A 17,152-nucleotide genomic window follows, 5' to 3' on the forward strand; every position below is an offset into this window, starting at 1 on the left:
GTGGGCGGCCGAGGTCCGTGAGCAGCCGAGCCCTGCGAGGAACTCGGGGTCTGCTGCCTGGGGCTGTGCGTGCGTCGTGTGTGTCCCCCCCCCCCCCCCCCCCCCCCCTCCTCTGGGAGGAAAAAAAAGCCAGAAAACCCGGAAAGAGCAAAAAAAAACCACCCAGCAGAAGGAAGTTAAAGGCAGTCCAGAAGAAGCACGCACGGCCGGGCAGGCATCTCGTGACTGATTTCACAGTGTTTATTCCCCTTTCCCGAGGGCTGAGTCACGGCCCGAGGTGCCGGGGGTCAGCCCGGGGGGGCCGTGAGGCGGCGCCCCCGGCCCGGCGCCCGCTCCCCGCCCCGGCCCGCCCTCACGTGACGCCGCCGGTTGCAATTTTAGACCGTCAGCTGACTCCAGAAATCCGTGGAGAGGGGCCGCTCTGCCTACAAAAACAGGGACGGAAAGCGGGAGCTGCGTCGCGGCCTCTCGGCTTCGGGACCTCCAGCCTCTGACCCCTCGCTACCGCCGCCACCAGTGCCATCGCCGCCATGGGGCCCCGCGGCCTCCTCCTGCTGCTCGCCCTGGCCGGGTCCTGCGCCGCCCTCATCAGGTGAGACGAGGGGGTTCCTCAGGGGCTGCTGAGCCCCCCCGGTTGGGGGAGACGTGGGACATGCACCCCCGGTGCTGCTGCAGCGGTGGCCTCCGAGCTCCTCTCACAGCCCTCCATACGGGGCGGCTCCCCCTCCATCAAAGCTCCCCTACCGCCCCCCCATCCTGCCCATTAAGGGGCCCCGCCCCAGCTTCCCTTACATCTGGTGACCTCTAGCAGCCCCCCGGCCTTTCCCCCTTATCCTCTGGCTTTGGGAAAAACACTGAACGCAGCACAGCGAGGGGGATCTAGCGTAGGGTGCTGGCAGGAGCCCAAACCTCACCCACCTCGTACTGGCGCGTCCCCTGTTTTGAGTGGAGCCCTGCTGCCCCCCCTCCCTAGGGATCCCTCCCCTACATACCCCCTTTAACAGGTGTGTGTTTGCCGTCCCCACACAGGATCCCCCTGACCAAGTTCCCCTCCATGCGGCGGATCCTGAGTGAGGCAGGCAGTGAGATCCCAGATATGAACTCCATCACCCAGGCCATCAAGTTCAAGCTGGGATTTGCCGAGGAGGGTGAGCCCACTCCGGAGATTTTGAAGAACTACATGGATGTGAGTAACAATCCCCTCTTCAAACCATCCCCCCCACTGCAGCAGACCCCAGCACAGTGTTGGGCAAGTGGCTGTCACTTGTGGGGGTACCCATCCCAGGGGGTGGTGAGACATGCCAGCCTGCCACCAGCCAGGAAGGCAAAGGAGAGAGAGATGTTGATCCTGTAGGACAGATTCATGCACCCCCATGGCCTAGTGAGTGCGTGCCAAAAGGTGCTTCCCATCGTTACTAAACTAAAAATACTAATTCTAGTAATTATAACAACAACAACCAACCTGCTGCCACCCAAGCAGGAGCTTTTCAGTTTGTGACCTATTTCCTTTCCCCTTTGTCACTAATTAACAATCATAAATAGGGGCCTTATTACATCTATATTATAATAATCTATATTATTATAATCTATAATAGGGGCCTCATTTACAACTCCTCCTAGCATCTTCTGGCCATTTGGACTCTACTTTTCGCAAGACAGGGGCATAAAAATCATGCTCCACTCCTTGAGGTGTTGGGTCATAAATGAGTGAGCACAGGATAGGGGAAGAAAGCTCAGATTGGGTACTAGCTTACTATGGGACTAGGAATGCAGGACCCTTCCTCTCACTATCCTTTGTCTTCTGCGCTGCCTTGGAAAAAGCCACCCTGTACCTCCACTTCCTTCTCAGCAACTTAGGGAGCAAAGGAACCTGTGTGCTGGCAGAAACAGAAGCCAGATAAAGGACATGAAGTTTGCCCTTGCCCTGCTGCCAGACATGTGTGGAGTTTACTATTTCAGGGTTCTCAGGGTTCTTCACTGGGCAGTGTCGGATGTGAGCGTTAGCTGGCAGAACAAAGCTGGGCCCAGATATTTCGGCATTAATTCAGGATATATTCCCCCTGCTGTCCTTCCCCAGGGGCTCTTGTCACCCAACCAGCACCGTCCTCTCCTGGGAAGGGCCACCGGTGTTTCAGTTGGCAGTGTTGAAAGCCAGGGCAAGCGGTTGTGTCACGGTGTTGTCTCTTGCAACCACAGCTCAGACTGCTGCTCAGGGCAGCACTGTTTTCCCTTGTCACAGGGGCACCAACCCAACCTGTGGTGGCAGATAAGGGACCACTGGGTCCCTCCCAGCTTGGCTGAAAATGCTTTTGCTGCCAAAGGAATTCTTGGGACAAGCCCTATTAGCCTGCCTCGTATGCTTCCTACCAGCCCTTGGGACCCTTCATGGGTCTGTGTATGTGACAAATGGAACCCCTGTACTGGGGGTTAATTTTCAAGCCCCAGCAATAATTACAGAACGACTGGAAGCAAGTGCTGCCTCCCCATTATGGCTAATTGCAATGGATTGTTAATTACTCAGCGAGCAAGCCTTGCAAACTAAGCGCACAGGAGGTGAACAGCTTTGATAATCCTGTTTTCTTCCCTGCTCCCCAACCCCCCGCTTAATTAAGAACAGAGGGGGTTTGGAAAGGCTACTGGCTGACGTCCCTTGCTAGCAGCCTTCTATCCAGGACCCTGAACCAGCTGCTCACCAGGCAGGACCCAGCTCCCTGCCTGTTAGGGAAGACTGGGGAAAAATGAGTCCATGTAGCACCTGCCTGGCATTCTCCATTCATCCTCTCCTCTGTGGAGAGAGGGATACTTTGCCAACAACTCAGCCATTCAGGTTTCTTCAGTCCCAGCAGAAATAGTCTCAGAGCAGAGGCGTATCCATCAGATACCTGTGCTATAGGGATTTCTCCCAGTCTTTCACCCTGCAGGCCTAAATCCACCTCTGGTGGTGCTGCTGATGCTCTTTACTCTCACCACTCCCCAGTCTTCCAGCTCTCTGAGCATTTGTTTATTCCTCCCCACTGCCAGAGCTCACCAGCAAGCACCAAAACCCCCAGCAGCTGTACCTCCACCTGCAGTGGGCAGTGCTGCTGCTCACTGCAACTCACAGTTTCTCTACGAACCCACGAGCAAAGCAGCTTCCCAGCCAGTTTCAGCTTTTCAATAACGCAGTTGTTTTGCTTGGCCTTCTTCCATCGTTTCTTCTCATCCTTGTAGAGAACTGCATGTTAGCCTGCAGACCTTCCCCCTTCTCTTCTTCCCTGTCTCCCTGCCCCAAATGTCCTCCCCCGCACACACCCATCCCACTTGTCCTCGATTTATCCTTTTCACACTCGCTGTAATGAGTTGTGAACACTGAAGGGGAACCTCCCTTCCAGAGGACAAAGGCTGGGAACCTAACGGTGCCAAGAACAAGAGGAGGGCAATGCCTAGATAAGAAGCTGATCCTCTATTCACCTTTACGAGATTTTTTGATCTTTAATCCCTGCTTTTGGCCAGCTGCCTCTGCTCATGGCTTCCTTCTTCTCCTTTGCAGGCCCAGTATTATGGTGTTATCGGCATTGGGACACCCCCCCAGAATTTCACTGTGGTCTTTGACACTGGCTCCTCCAACCTCTGGGTGCCATCTGTGCACTGTTCCATGTTGGACATCGCCTGCAGTAAGTGTTATGGGTGTCAGACACCACTCAACAGCTTCTCCTTCCCTGCAAAATGCAGAGCCTTGCATTGCAAGAGAAGAAACTGAGGCAGCAGCATGAAAGGGCTTTTGGGCTTTTTAGGGTCAGAGCTAGAAATACAATCCCAGCTTCCTGCGCCCATCTTTAATTAGTCCTTTCCTGGGTTTTTTCTTTTCCAAGTCACCCCCATACAGGGCCAAATCTTTTCCAACAGCTTCAGCCCTACAGCAGGGGAGCAGCATCATCAGTTGTGATGTTTTTCCCCAGTAGATTATAGACCCCAATTATAGACCAATGCTGCTGTTACCCCATTGCGCAAGGCTGACTTTTTTTAAGTCAGCCTCTTGCCAGATCTGATACAAACTGTCCTAGTTTCTGGTTTATTGCTGCACAGAGCATGTGTGTGCATGTTTATGGAGTTATAGTTAACGAGAGCCAGGTAGGCATAATGAGATGAGAATGTCTTAGGGACTACAATTTTTTTTAATTCTGTGGCATTCCTATGCAATAAACCTCCACAGCTGAAGATGTCAAACCTGGCTGTGGCAAAATGCTATTTAAAAGCCACTGGTTGTGCTGCTTAAGCAAAGTGGGGAAACCTTGGAGTCAACAGATGCAACCATGAAAGGCATTCCACAGTGCTTGTTGGGAGTAGAGTGGAAGTTTGGACTTCTTGTAGACAGATTTCTTTTTGCATATGTGAAATGAGATTTAGAACACCAACAGGGTGGTGAGGTCCAGACCTGGTATGCCTAGGGGGTTCCTGTTTTGTAGCAGGGAGCTGGTTTCTCAAGGCAGTGCCTCGAGACGTGCTGGGACCAAAGGGCTCGTTTTATGAATATGCAAAGAGCTTAACCTCCTGCCAGACTGGAATCCAAACTGGAACCCAGACAGCCTAGCTGGGAAACTCCTTGTGTAGCGCTGTCACTTTGTGTAGGGCTCGGCTGGTTCATCCTCAGCTGCTGTCTGCACCACTCAGCAACCAGCCATGGGACTGCACTGGCCAGCTCGTGACTTGGGAGGAGTCTGTGAAGGAGGAATCTGCCTGGCCATAAAACCAGGGATAGCCTACAGCTCCAACCCATCCAAGGGGAAAAGCAGCTTAGACTAGGGGAAAGCCATTCTCTTCTGCAAATAAAGGAATACTTTGAATTCTTTCCGTACTAAAAACGGTGTATGAAAAATTTCCAGATACTCCTAGTAAAAGAAACAGATAAGTCTATGAGGTGAAAACGTTCATGCCCAGAGCAGCCTATATTTAAAGCCACCCTGCTTCTCCATGGCCTGGGGAGGAATACATTTTGCTCTGCTGACTAGAACACCACACCAGCCGTATAACCTCTAGGCTTTTAATACCCAGTGGCCAAATCGGATTTAACAGCCTGAATTGGATCTGCCTACCTGATTCCCCAGACACTGGAAGTGCTTTGTTAAGCAGTCTAGGCTTGGCAAGCGCTGGGTTCAGGCCCACCTTCACATCATTGAGTGTCCCTTTATCCAGATAAGCTGGGTGGTGTGGGGTTAGGTATTGGGGAACCGTAGCTATAAAGGAGCGCTCACGTTGTGTGTCCCTTTGTGTCCCCCTTCCCGGCTGCAGTGCTGCACCACAAGTACGACTCCTCCAAATCCAGCAGCTATGTGAAGAACGGCACCAAGTTTGCCATCCGCTATGGGACAGGGAGCCTTTCTGGGTTCCTGAGCCAAGACACAGTCACGGTGAGTTACGACTGCCCCTGCCCTGTGCTGCCCCAGACTGCTTTCAGTAGAGTGCTCGGAGCTGTTAGATTTCAATGGGTCTCCTTTCTTGAGTGTCCTACTTGGACAGAACATCCTTCAGTGCTGTGTTTCCAAGTCCTTTGAAATTACATGTAATGATGACTCTTAAGGTAACAATAACCATGGCAGGCTGAGAAGGGAGAAGGTACTCATCTGCAGGTCAGCAGGCTGGGAGTAGAGACTGCTCACATGGTGCCCCTGCAAACATGGTCTCTGGCCATCCCTCCAACCCTTTTCCTGGTGATCCCAAAAACTTACCAGCCCAAGCACATGCCAACACCACTCACAGACTGCTGGTGATGCCCAGCTTGTTTTTGGCCAATATCCACACTAGTGGATGCCCACATGGGCAGCCGCCCAAACACAGACCCATCCTGGTCTCGCATCAAGAGCTGGTGCTTATGCTTGTAAAGGCTGGGTAACACCCTGGGGGGAGGTTCCCCAGCAGTGTTCAGGGTGCAGCATGAGTTAACTGGGTGGTGGTTGCTTCACAGTTTGCTTTTCAGCAAGCAGAGGCTGAGCTTTCTGTCCTGTGAAGGACGAGTGCCTTTCATGACTTCTTCCCAGGTACAGATGCTTGGGAGAGTTTGCCAGCTGTCAAACGTCAGGGGTGCATGTGCTCTCAGATTACTTGCTCTCCTGGCAGGGATAAGAGCATATGTTTGCTTTGCAGGGGGGAAGAAACAAAGCAAAAGTTTTGAATAAGCACATAAATCTGGGGATTTGGAGGTTTCTGTTTAGGTTCAGCTGAAGAGTATTGGCTTACCAATTTCATCAGAATCAAAAATATCCAAGAAGAGCTTAAAATTGTATGACTCTTGCAAGATGCACTCTTTAGCCCATCCTTACAGCATGAAGATTTCAGGCTAGCCTGGAAGCATCAGCTATTGCCTCTATGCTGCATCCAAAGATGGCAAACAGCAAAACTTCATTGTCTTTGGGAAGCGTGGGCTTAATGCAAGGGCTGAAATGAGTCAGAAAGAAAATTGCAGTTTTTTCTCTTTTTTTGGTTTGTAATTGTCACCACAGTGCCTGTTTGCTAATTAGCTCTTCACTTCCCGGCAGCTCAGAGGAAGGATTTTGTGCCTCGGTTTGTTTGGGAAGTGGGGATGGCTTTTGGCAGACGGCACAGCTTGTAGCATTTGGTTTCTGTCTGCACAGAAGCAAGAGAAACCTCTTGCATGGAGCTGAGCAGTGTCCCTGTTGTAGTAGGCAGGAGCAGGGGTGACTCTGAGGGTCAGGGAACTTCAGAGGACATGTTGTGCATCAGAGGATGCCTCCTGGAAACCAGGATGCATCCTCTGATGCACAATATGTCATGGCAAGCTCCCAGTCAGATGTAGTCTTGAAAGAAAGACACTGAAATAACCTTCAGGGCGACCCTCTTGGTTCCAGCCATTCTGGTGGGTGGAAGCAGGCACAACAACCTCTGGTAGCACTGACATCTGACCAAAAGATGCTTGTTGGCAGGTAGTCCAGAGTCCCTCAGCCCTGAATGTTTTTTCAAGAGAGTGATGAGCTCATGTCAAACATCCTCTCTCGTTCTGTGGAGGAGCGATGCCCTGTAGCACCGCGCTCCGCAGTGCTGCTTGCTCTCCAAAGAGCAGGTTCAGCCAGCCCTCTGCTGCTCAGGCATCTCATCCCTTTATCACAGCCCAACCTTCGGATGTCCTTCAAGGACAGCTGGCCGTGGGGCACAAAGTCTCTCCCATGACTGCAGTGCAGATACACTGCAAGGAGATGACTTCCTCTCCCTTGTGCCTCTGCACCCCAAGCCCTGGTGGCAAGCTGTGCTACAGAGGCCCTCACCTCTTGGCCTGCCTTTGCCTTCCAGTGCTTAACTCCTGGCTGAGGCCACTAACAAGGAAGCCAGGCAAGCTGCGGAGTGCTGACACCCGTCTGCAAAGTGCTGGAGTGTGGCCACCACACGGCCATCCACTGGTCATGATTTTTGGTTGCTCAGTGTCTGGACATGAGCCAGCCAAGGGACAGAGACAAAGGATCTGTCACCTGGCAGGAGCACTGTGCTAAAGATGGTCTTGGGTTTCAGCCCTGCCGAGGACCAAGTGCAGGCAGGGTCTGCTGAAAATCCATGACTGGGCAGAAATCTGCCTCCCCCTTGGGATGTGCAAGCAGAGCAGTATTCAAACAAACCTGACACTCAGTGTTATCAGTCCACTGCATTTTACTTTTTTTTAAGTAGCAGCTTCATTGAACTTTCTGGGCTGCTGAGGACCAGCGGTGCCGAGGGGTGGCTTTTGTAAACCTGGAGTGTACAACTGGGGCAGGCGCTGGCAAGCGGATGCATTGCCATGCACTCCTTCCCCCCACATCCTGCCCTGTGGCTTTTAGCTTTCGCAAGGCTCGATCACCCTTTCCTAGTGCAATCCTCCAATACCATTAAAGGCAGCACTTCTGTCCCAGCCTTGCACTGTCTAACCCTAGGGGGATATTAGTAATTTGCAGGGATCGTTATCTGCCATCAGGTAGGAGAGGCCAGCTTGTCAGTCCAGCCTGGCTCACTACAGGGCTGCTAGCTGCAGGCTGAGAGGCTGAAATTGTCCTAGCATGGATGCTAAAATTGCCTGTGGTCAGTCAGAAGCTCACAAGCCTCCTGAACTGCTAGAGCCAGAAACCAGCAGGTGCATCCTGTTCCCCATCAGCAGAGCTATCCTCCTTTCTCTGATCATCTTCTGTCTGGGGATCTGCCCTCCCAAGGCGTTTCAGCTTTCTAGTGGGGAATGCCAATCCTTCCCATGGCTGGCAAGGGAGGTGACCTTTGAATTCTCAGTACTCTGCTTGCTATTTTTGTGCTTCAGGCTCAACCTCGCTTTCTTGGCTGGGTCTGTTCCCCTTTCACGGGAGGTCTCTGCAGGCTGGTGGCTCTTCCGAGAGATTCAGCAATATCCCGGGGATGTTTCTTATCTAGGGGAGATCACAGGGGTTTGTGGGCAGAGGTGAGAGGGATTTGTGCTCCCAACTGAGGATGGGTGCAGCACCCAAGGAGGTAGGATACACAGATGACTTAGAAGATGTCCAGAGTGGGGAAGGGGATTAAAGGCACAGTGCAAGAGCTTTTCAGACTAGGAGGAAACGGTGAAGTAGGTGATAGGGGAGGAGATGTAGGAAGGACAAATGGATATGGGTCCTCTGTGCAAAGAGGAGGGGCTGCAGAACAGCAAGGCCAGTGCCAGGACACTGCAAAAGGCTAGAAGGATTCTCCTGCCCTTAGAAGTATGCTGGACTTTGCAGGGACTCAGGAGGTTCCACTGTTGCCAGTCTCAAACACTCCCCTGACAAGAGTGGCACCAGGGTATCTGGTTTCTGCAGCTGCCTACAAATGCAATAGTGAAAGCAGGCAGGAGTGTGGCAGCACACTGAGGGATGTGCTACAGCCTGTGTTCGATGAGGTTCTGTTACCACCCAGGTCCCCTGAGTCAGTTTTCTTTACAATCTGCTTTTCCCTTCCCTCCCCATCTCCCCACAGCTTGGTGATTTGAAAATCCCGGATCAGACCTTTGGGGAGGCCACGAAGCAGCCAGGCATGACATTCATCGCTGCCAAGTTTGATGGCATCCTGGGCCTGGCATATCCAAAGATCTCTGTGGACCAAGTTGAGCCTTTCTTCGATAACGTCATGAAACAGGGGCTGGTCAGCAAAAATGTATTCTCTTTCTACCTAAACAGGTAGTGTTGGGTTTGGTGGCACACCTCTGGTTGTGAGGGCAAGCCCAGTGGGCTTTTCTCTGTTTCCCAGTAGCACCTCTTGTCATCTGCTGTTTTACACTCTGGACAGCACTTCCCAGTTGGGGAAGTCTCAGCAAGTTCTGCCTTGCAGGAGCAGCCAGGCCAAAATCTCTTATGTTTGTTGCTCTGAAGTAAGGAGAAGGGAAGTAGAAATGCAGCTCTTTTACTGATAAAAAGCTGGGTGGATCTGTGACCAGATTTCTTAACTGATGAATAGACAGAGGATGTTTCTAGAGGAAAGAGGAATAAAAATAAATAGGGCTGTGATCATGAGATTGCTGCTAGTGCAGTCCCCTTTAGAGAGGTAAACAGCCCCAGTCTGCTGCCAAAATCCATAAGCCATGTGGTCACTACCATGTTGCCTCCCAGGCAAGGGTGCCCCCCTCAGTCATCGCTAATGAGGAGTCTAATGCTCTCTCACCACCCTGGGAAATCCTCCTCTGCAGCTGCCAGCACCTTTCCACCCACTGCTGCTCCCCACAGGACACCCCATCACTTTTCTGGCACTGCAGCAGCGAGTCTGAACTACTTCAGCCCAAAAAGTAGCATGCCAAGAGTAGGGAGGGCAGAGAGGGCTGCTGCTGGCCATTCAAGCACCAGCCCTCCCCCATCACCATATTTCTTCCCATCTGCTCAGCAGTGAGCTCTTACCTGATGGTAACCTTGAGGATTCACTCCAAGGCTGCTGGTTGGCAGAGTTGAGTGCAGATAACCTAACCCTGCATCAGCTGTGTCCAGCCCTGCACAGACACTTTTTACAGGCTGATTTAGGAAGTCCTTGTGTTGGTGCTCAGTTCCCCTTTGCCATCCCCCTTCTCTGCCACAAGTTTCTTCAGTTTTTTTGAGAAAGTACCAGGTGGAAAGCTGCAGGATGCTTTGGCTGGGGCCATTTCCCCATCCCAGCCTATCTCACAGTATCTGCCCTTGTAGTGACATAACATAGCACAACGTAAGTCTGTTTCAAATACTGTTCATGCTATGCTTCACCCCCAAGCACCCCAGCAAGTGTTTTGGGCGCACTTGAAGCAGGTTGTTCTTGCCCTGCCCTTGATGTTCATAGGTTTGGGTATTGTTTTTCAGAGACCCCTCTGGTGTCCCTGGTGGTGAGCTGCTCCTGGGAGGGACCGACCCCAAGTACTACAAGGGCAAACTGACCTGGTATAATGTCACACGCAAAGCCTACTGGCAGATCCACATGGACGCGTAAGTTCCCCATCCACCTGACTACATGCGTGCAGTCACATGTGCAGACAGTGTATGCCTGAGGCTTGGCTGAGACCCTCCTCAGAAAGGAATCATCTCTACAACCCATCCACACCAAAAATAGCAGATTAAAATCCCACCCTAGGGCTGGTTTGTTTGTTGCTGGAAGGAGACGAAAGGCAGAAGCCATAGGGAGATGTTCCGCAAAATCCTTTCCTCTTGTTTATGGCTTGACCCTTGAAAACGCCTACTGCATCCTTGCGAAGCGGGGGAAAGTGCCAGTGTGTCCTCCTTGCAGGCAGGGCGAGCCCCACAGATTAAACCCCAGCTTTGCTCAGTTCTCAGCAAGGCCTGAGCTGCATGGCTCTCCTGCACACAGCTCCAGAGGAGCAGGATGAGGCCTCAGGAAGCCAGCCCTTGACTGAAGGGCACGGCACAGCAATCAGCACACATTGTTAGAGGCAGAGGGGAGGAGAGCAGGCTGAGCTGACGGCCGCCAGCCCCGCGGTCTATTCTGAGCTTTCCCACGTGATGGGAACTTAAAAGTGGCCTGTGATCAGAGTGTGTCCTTTTCCTGGGAATTGCATCCCTCCCTGGTGTGGCGTTTTAGTTCTCATTTTCCCCCAGTCCTGCAGCATCGGCAAAGTATGGCAGACCCTTGGCTAGAAGGCTTTGTCTGTCTGCACTGCTGTGAAATGCGATGCAGGTGAGGAAGCCAAGCAGCCCCTGGCTCGCCTTTTCTCTGTACAGGAGCCCTTCCCTTGCCCATGGCTGTCTCACCACCCCTTTAACCCTTCATTCTTCTGCAGTAGCACAGGCCGTACAAGTCCATAATTCATTGCCCTTCCCTCTCTCCTGTGCCCAAGGGCTGCAGTGCTAGCTCTGTGTGCAGGTAGCAGGCAGGGTACGCAGGCAGCATGCAGGGTCTCTGCAGAAATGCAGTTACACTTTAAGGCACCTGCTCAGTCATGAGCAGATGAGAGGGAGCCAGGGCGGTTGTGCACTGAGTTCGTGCTGCATCAGTGTTTCTGAGCATCTGTCCTTTCTGAGTGTCTGTCACAGCCCTCCCTTGCCTGCCTGTGTACTGCTTCCCGCAGCCTTCACTGGGAGGCCTCTAAGGGTTGTCTAATGTCTGAGCATCTCTCCCCAGGGTGGATGTTGCCAACGGGGCGAGCGTGTGTCAGGGGGGCTGCGAGGCCATCGTGGACACGGGAACCTCACTCATCACTGGCCCCACCAAAGAGGTGAAGAAGATACAGGAAGCCATTGGTGCAAAACCACTCATAAAAGGCGAGGTGAGGCTGGGCTGGAAATGTGGGAGTCTGTGCCCATCACAGTATCAATGCTTATACCCTACTTTGTACCCAGATGCTTGTTGAGATCTAGTCTTCTGCTCCCTCTGATCTTTGTTCCCACCCTGTGCTCCTGGAAAAGCCACTGGCACAGCAGGGACCCCTTCATCTTCTGACCCTGGGTAGCATTCACCACTCTGCTCATGCTCGGTAGAAAACCCAGGTCCCGTGAACTTTGGGAAGCTTTGAGTCACCTCTGCCACCCATCTCTGGGAGGTGGAAGAGAAGGGATCTGAGTTGCAGCTGAGGCCAAGGATTCACATTAATGTGAGTCCAGAAACACTTCAATAAAAGTTTATTTCATGCAAATGGCAACCCTTTCCTGCCAAGTTTTCAACCATCAAAGCTAATCTCACAAGGCTCTCTCTCCTCCCTAAAATTGTGGAAGAATATGGATTATAAAGACCCTGTAGAAAAAAATGCCCTGCTCTGAAAGCCCTCCCAAATCAGAGCCATGAGCACTTGTAGGGCTCTGCAGTGTCAGAGGCCCCCAGCTGCAGCAACAGTTGGCTTAGACCTGCCAGTATCCCCAAGACTTGCCATTGTTCATGCAGCTGGCTTTGTCTGTTCATTACACGGTGAATCCCTGTGTACTGAGCCACAGCTGCCTCTCCTCTGGTAAAAACTGCCAGCCATGCCACATCAGCTGTGCCATCCTGGCACTCAGCAGAGCCAGGAGCTGAATCCAACATCTTTTGGCTCCATGCCTATCCATAAAGCCCTCTTGCCCCTCAGCTTGGAGCCCTAGGCAGGGAGCAGCCTACCCCAGCTCAAGCTTCTCTTGCACCCTGAGATGAGCTGGTTTTGGGGAAAACCACAACAAAGATGTGATTGTGCTCAAGGAAGACTGAGAGTGTGGGAAGTCCAATCTAAATCCTTTACTGTTGCAATTTCAGTACATGATCCCCTGTGAAAAAGTGCCAACACTGCCTAACATCATAATGACACTAGGAGGGAAGGCCTTCTCGCTCACAGGAGATCAGTATGTCCTCAAGGTATGTCCAGCCAGATTTTTCCAGCCTTATGCTTCTTCCCCAAGGCCTGGCTTTTGCTTCCACTGCTCCAAAACACAAGAGCAGCCAAAGCAGTGCTGGAGCTGGTGCTTGGAAAGCAGTCTGACGGGTTGGGGTGTCAGGGTGGTGGGCACTGCAGGTGGATCCAGGTAACCTCATCACAGTCTCACAGGAATGAGACCTTCTGCATAATGCTTGTGAGGGATAGCAGAATGGTTGAGGAAGGGGAGGCAAGCTGTTGCATCACTTTCTACAAACATTTAGCTCTTTTCTGCTGCATTGTGGTGCCTTGAGACCAGCAGAGACCACCAGCCTGTCATTTAAGCCATCAGAATCAACTTGCAAGGACCATCTTGTGCAGACCTTCACCAATGGCTTTAATCCAGAGCTTCGTGGGCTGGGAGCTTTATGGTCATGTGCAGCTTTGCTTGATGCTTTAGTGCTTAAGGGAGGGGGAGCTGGGTTTGGAGCCATAGAAGCAGTGAGTTGGGAGTCACTTTTGCAATCTGTGGATCTCAGTCTGGGAGAGGCTGAAGCAAAGGCAGCCTTGCAGGTGTTCTTGCCAAGCCTGCAAGGTTGAGGGAGGGGAATGACCTGCTTAGATTGAAGCTCTCACTCTTCTTTCTAGGTTGTTTCAGGAACAGAGACAGTATGCCTAAGTGGCTTTTCAGGCCTGGACATCCCACCCCCCGGGGGCCCTCTCTGGATCCTGGGAGATGTCTTTATTGGACCCTACTACAGCGTCTTTGACCGTGATAACAACCGTGTTGGCTTTGCCCCAAGTGTCTAAACACCTGACCTCCACTGCCTCTGCCACACACGCACTTAAACACACACACACGGGAGCCGTAGACAAAGGTTACCAGTATTAGAAACCCAGTGAGTGGAAAGGAGAAAAAAAAAAGGAAAAAGAAATGGAACTAGATTTAAAATTACATGGAAAATAGTCATTAGTGCCCTGCTAGCTACTTTTTCCACTCTGTTGAGTGGTGCTGGGAGGTCTCTAGCTGACAACTCCAGCTGGAGTAGTCCCTTGCTTTACTGCTAGTTCTTCCAGTAGTTCTTTTTCAGAATGATTTTCAGAGCTGAACAAGGCCCTCTCACATCTCCCAGCACTGATGTCCTTCCTGGGGTGGGGGGCAGCTGGCTCAAGCCAGCCCCTGGCACCTCTGTTCCTGCAGAGAGGCTGTGCTACTGCTCTTGGGTTTGGATTTCTGTGTTGGGGGAGAGGGACAAGGGAAGGCTGTCTTGCACATTAGTTCTTGCTGCTTTTTCACTCATGAAGTGGGGGAGTGGATGGCAGGGAAGAATCTGTCTTCTTGACCCCTCCTTGGCAGGTTAGGCAGTGACCAGTAGGTCATTTCTCAAGGAGTTTGTCATGGTTTGGTCCTAGGAGAGCATGTCCTGGGCTGGAGCAATGGGGAAGCACTGTAGTGTGCCCAGGGGATGAGTTTCAAAGCCTGAGGGCTCTGGTGGTTTGTTTTGTTTAGTGAGAGAGGTGGGAGGCATGACATCCACGTGCCTGACATAATGGGACAAGGGTTTGTAGGGGGGCTCTAGCCAGTGGGACTTTTCAGTCAGTATGAATATTAAGGGGTCAAGATAGGTTATAATAGAGGTTACTTGAATTCAGGGCCATGAAGGTCCAGCCTGCTGCTGAGCAAAGTCATGTGGCACAAGTTCTCTCGAGTTTAGTGACCTTCTCCCAGGTTCCCCAAACAGCAAATCTTCCCAGCTTCATCCACAGCCAGTCAGTTGAGAATAATGTTTCCTAAAGCAACTAAGTGATCTACAAGCTGAAATCATACTGATAAAATCCGTGTTTGTCAGCCTCATAAGACCTTTTGGAAACATGATTCACAACATTTTGAGCTGCCCAAAACTCAAGAGACAGTTGGCAGAGCCAGCAAACCTCCTGGGCAGGAGGATGGCATGGCAGCTGCTGGATTTGCATTCACTTTCCCTGCTGCCCTGTCCCAAAATCCAGCTGCCTTTAACATCCTCTGTACCTGCTTTCCACTTTACTAACGCTGGTGAGCTCTGTTCGTGTCCAGCTGTGTTGCAGACACAGTGAGGCACAGTTCTGCTTCGGAGAGGTTGTAGCTGATTTAGCTGTGCACACAGATCCTCCCAGAGAGCTGGGATCTGTGCATGTGGAGCCACTTGCTGGGCTGGCACTGGTAGGCAAACACTGGTGGAGCTGGGAGGATGATAAAATGAGTTTTAAGCAGTACTGGAAAGCCAAAGAGAGCCTGCCAAGAATCCCAGCCCCTGTGCTGGGAGTAAGACTCTCTTCACTTTCCCAGTGTGCTGGATCAGGTCCTGAAGTTACGGGAGTGGCAGCAGATAAGGAGCAAAGCTGAGAGTGGCGAAAGGATAAGATAAGCAGCAGCCATGACCCCAGACCAGGCTAAACAGATGGCAAAATCTTGGCTACCCAAAATTCACTGATAATCCTGCCAGCAGTAGCAATGGGGCCAAGAAATTTTCTGAGAAAGGTCTTTGGGCAGTAAGTGAATAAGACAGTTTTGCCCCGTGAAATAAATTTGGCATTGTAACCATGCTTCACCTTGGAGGGGTGTGGCAGGGACAGGGAGACAGGCATAGGCACACATGAGACACATACATCGTCCCCTACAGCCCCAGATGTGACAAATGCTGCTCCCGAAGCTTGCTTCTGCCTGCTCGTAATCTTCACCTAGAACTCTGCATCTGGACACCAAAGGACATCTGTTGTAGACTGGCCAGAGAACAGTAGCATGTTACCAAAAAAAAAAAGTAATCTTCATTAGCTACTCCAAAATCAGCAAATATTCAGCACCTCTCCAGAGATCTTCAGTTTCACACCAGTTAAGTTCTCAGAGCTCCTGCAAGTTCTGCTGCATCGCTTCCCAGCCGCAGGATTTCTTCAGCAGGGCGTGACAGAGTCAGCCTCTTGGGTACCTGCTGAAACAGACCTGATGTGAGGGGGAAGCTTGACACGGACCTGGCAGTGGGTTTTGAATAGCATCAGATTTAAGAGGGATGTGCAGCACAGCCCCAGACGGAGCCCTTGGGCCGTGGCTGTGCCGGGCATCCGCTGCCTCCCGCCGCATGCGTGGTCCCTGCACAGTAACTCCAGGTAGGCTGATGTCTGTCAGCAGGCAGGAGGCGGCTGCCTGGGGAAAGAGCATGGCCCAGAGTGATGCCCTGAGCGACACACTTTAGGATAAGCTGGAGGACCAGTTCACTGCTATCTTCCCTGAATGGGTCTCCTCCCCTTGTTCTTTTTTTTGCAATTTTAAACCCGTCTCTAATCATGTGACTGGTTCTTTAAAATTATTTTGCTGTCAGAATTGTCTCTTCATATAAAATTGAAAAGAAAATACAGTATTTTCCCCTTTAATTCTGAGAGTGGTCTTTCTTTTTGCAGTTTGAGATACCAAACTCTTTGTTGGTGTCCAGAGACTGTGTCTCCCTGACCTATTGTCTCTGGACAACTGGTTGCCCACTTGTGTGGACTCGTGTGTTTCAGAAGGGCTCCTCCCCTTCTCTCTGATAAGGAAACATGCTAGGAGCCTGTTGGATTTGTCTTTTTCAATGGATTAAAACATAACAGCCTCTGCAAGGTGACATGACAGTGCCACCTGCCTGACCCAGCACCACTGGGGCAGCGAGTACTCCCAGCATCCCTGCTAGCCTACAGCCTTCTCCTGAGACCACACCTCCCCAGTGGAGTATTGCCAAGGGTAGTCCATTAACAGGGAACTCAGGCTGTCCCCTGGTCCTCTGGACCAGTTAGAACAAGCTCCTGTTTAAGGTTAGAACAAGTTCCTGCTTAGGCTTTGGAGTGGTCCTGAAGCAGCCAAGTGGAACTTCAGCTTCTAAGTTTGGCCTAAAATCCACTAAGGTGTGATGTCTGGGGAAGTCCTGGAGCCCAGTGATGAACATGGTGTGGGGTTTTTTCAGTAATGTAGGAAAAATCCGTCCCTCTTGCCTAGCTGTATAATTTTTAGTCCTAGCACTGCTGTATGAGAGCTGGAGACTCTGAAGCAGAATGAAGGCCCCATGTGCCAGGTGGAAGATAAGAGCTAATCCCTACTTTGAAAAAAGCATCATCTACATAAGCAAGATGGATGCAGCCAAGTCCCATCCCATCTTCTGAGCGCCGATCTAAGCACAGAGAGAGCTTAGCTGATTTCCCTACTGGCATGTCCTGAGCCTCTGTTCCCCCCGGATGCCTAAATTCCCCAATCAGCTGTTCTCTTGTTAAAGAGATGGATTTAACCCAAAAGGGGTGGCTGGATCCTGAAAACCAATCATGCAGCCCTCAATTCCTCAATAGCCCAAGGGGAGAAAAGTCATTTGCTGGCAAATACTTATTGACAGGAATATGAGGGCCCTGTTTCTG

The 17,152-nt window shown here is 51.6% G+C and overlaps 1 protein-coding gene across 1 annotated transcript; it reads left to right on the plus strand.

Moving 5' to 3' along the window:
• Positions 1-213: 213 nt before the first annotated feature.
• Positions 214-16,147, plus strand: CTSD (cathepsin D). The gene is made up of 9 exons (XM_069016963.1): positions 214-592; positions 1,030-1,186; positions 3,530-3,653; positions 5,269-5,387; positions 8,935-9,134; positions 10,275-10,397; positions 11,548-11,692; positions 12,646-12,744; positions 13,391-16,147. Exons 1-9 carry the CDS (start codon positions 531-533, stop codon positions 13,550-13,552), a joined length of 1,191 nt encoding a protein of 396 aa, XP_068873064.1. The 5' UTR covers positions 214-530; the 3' UTR covers positions 13,553-16,147.
• The last annotated feature ends 1,005 nt before the right edge of the window (positions 16,148-17,152 follow it).

Source organism: Aphelocoma coerulescens, chromosome 5 (assembly GCF_041296385.1).
Source record: "Aphelocoma coerulescens isolate FSJ_1873_10779 chromosome 5, UR_Acoe_1.0, whole genome shotgun sequence".
Classification (NCBI taxonomy): domain Eukaryota; kingdom Metazoa; phylum Chordata; class Aves; order Passeriformes; family Corvidae; genus Aphelocoma; species Aphelocoma coerulescens.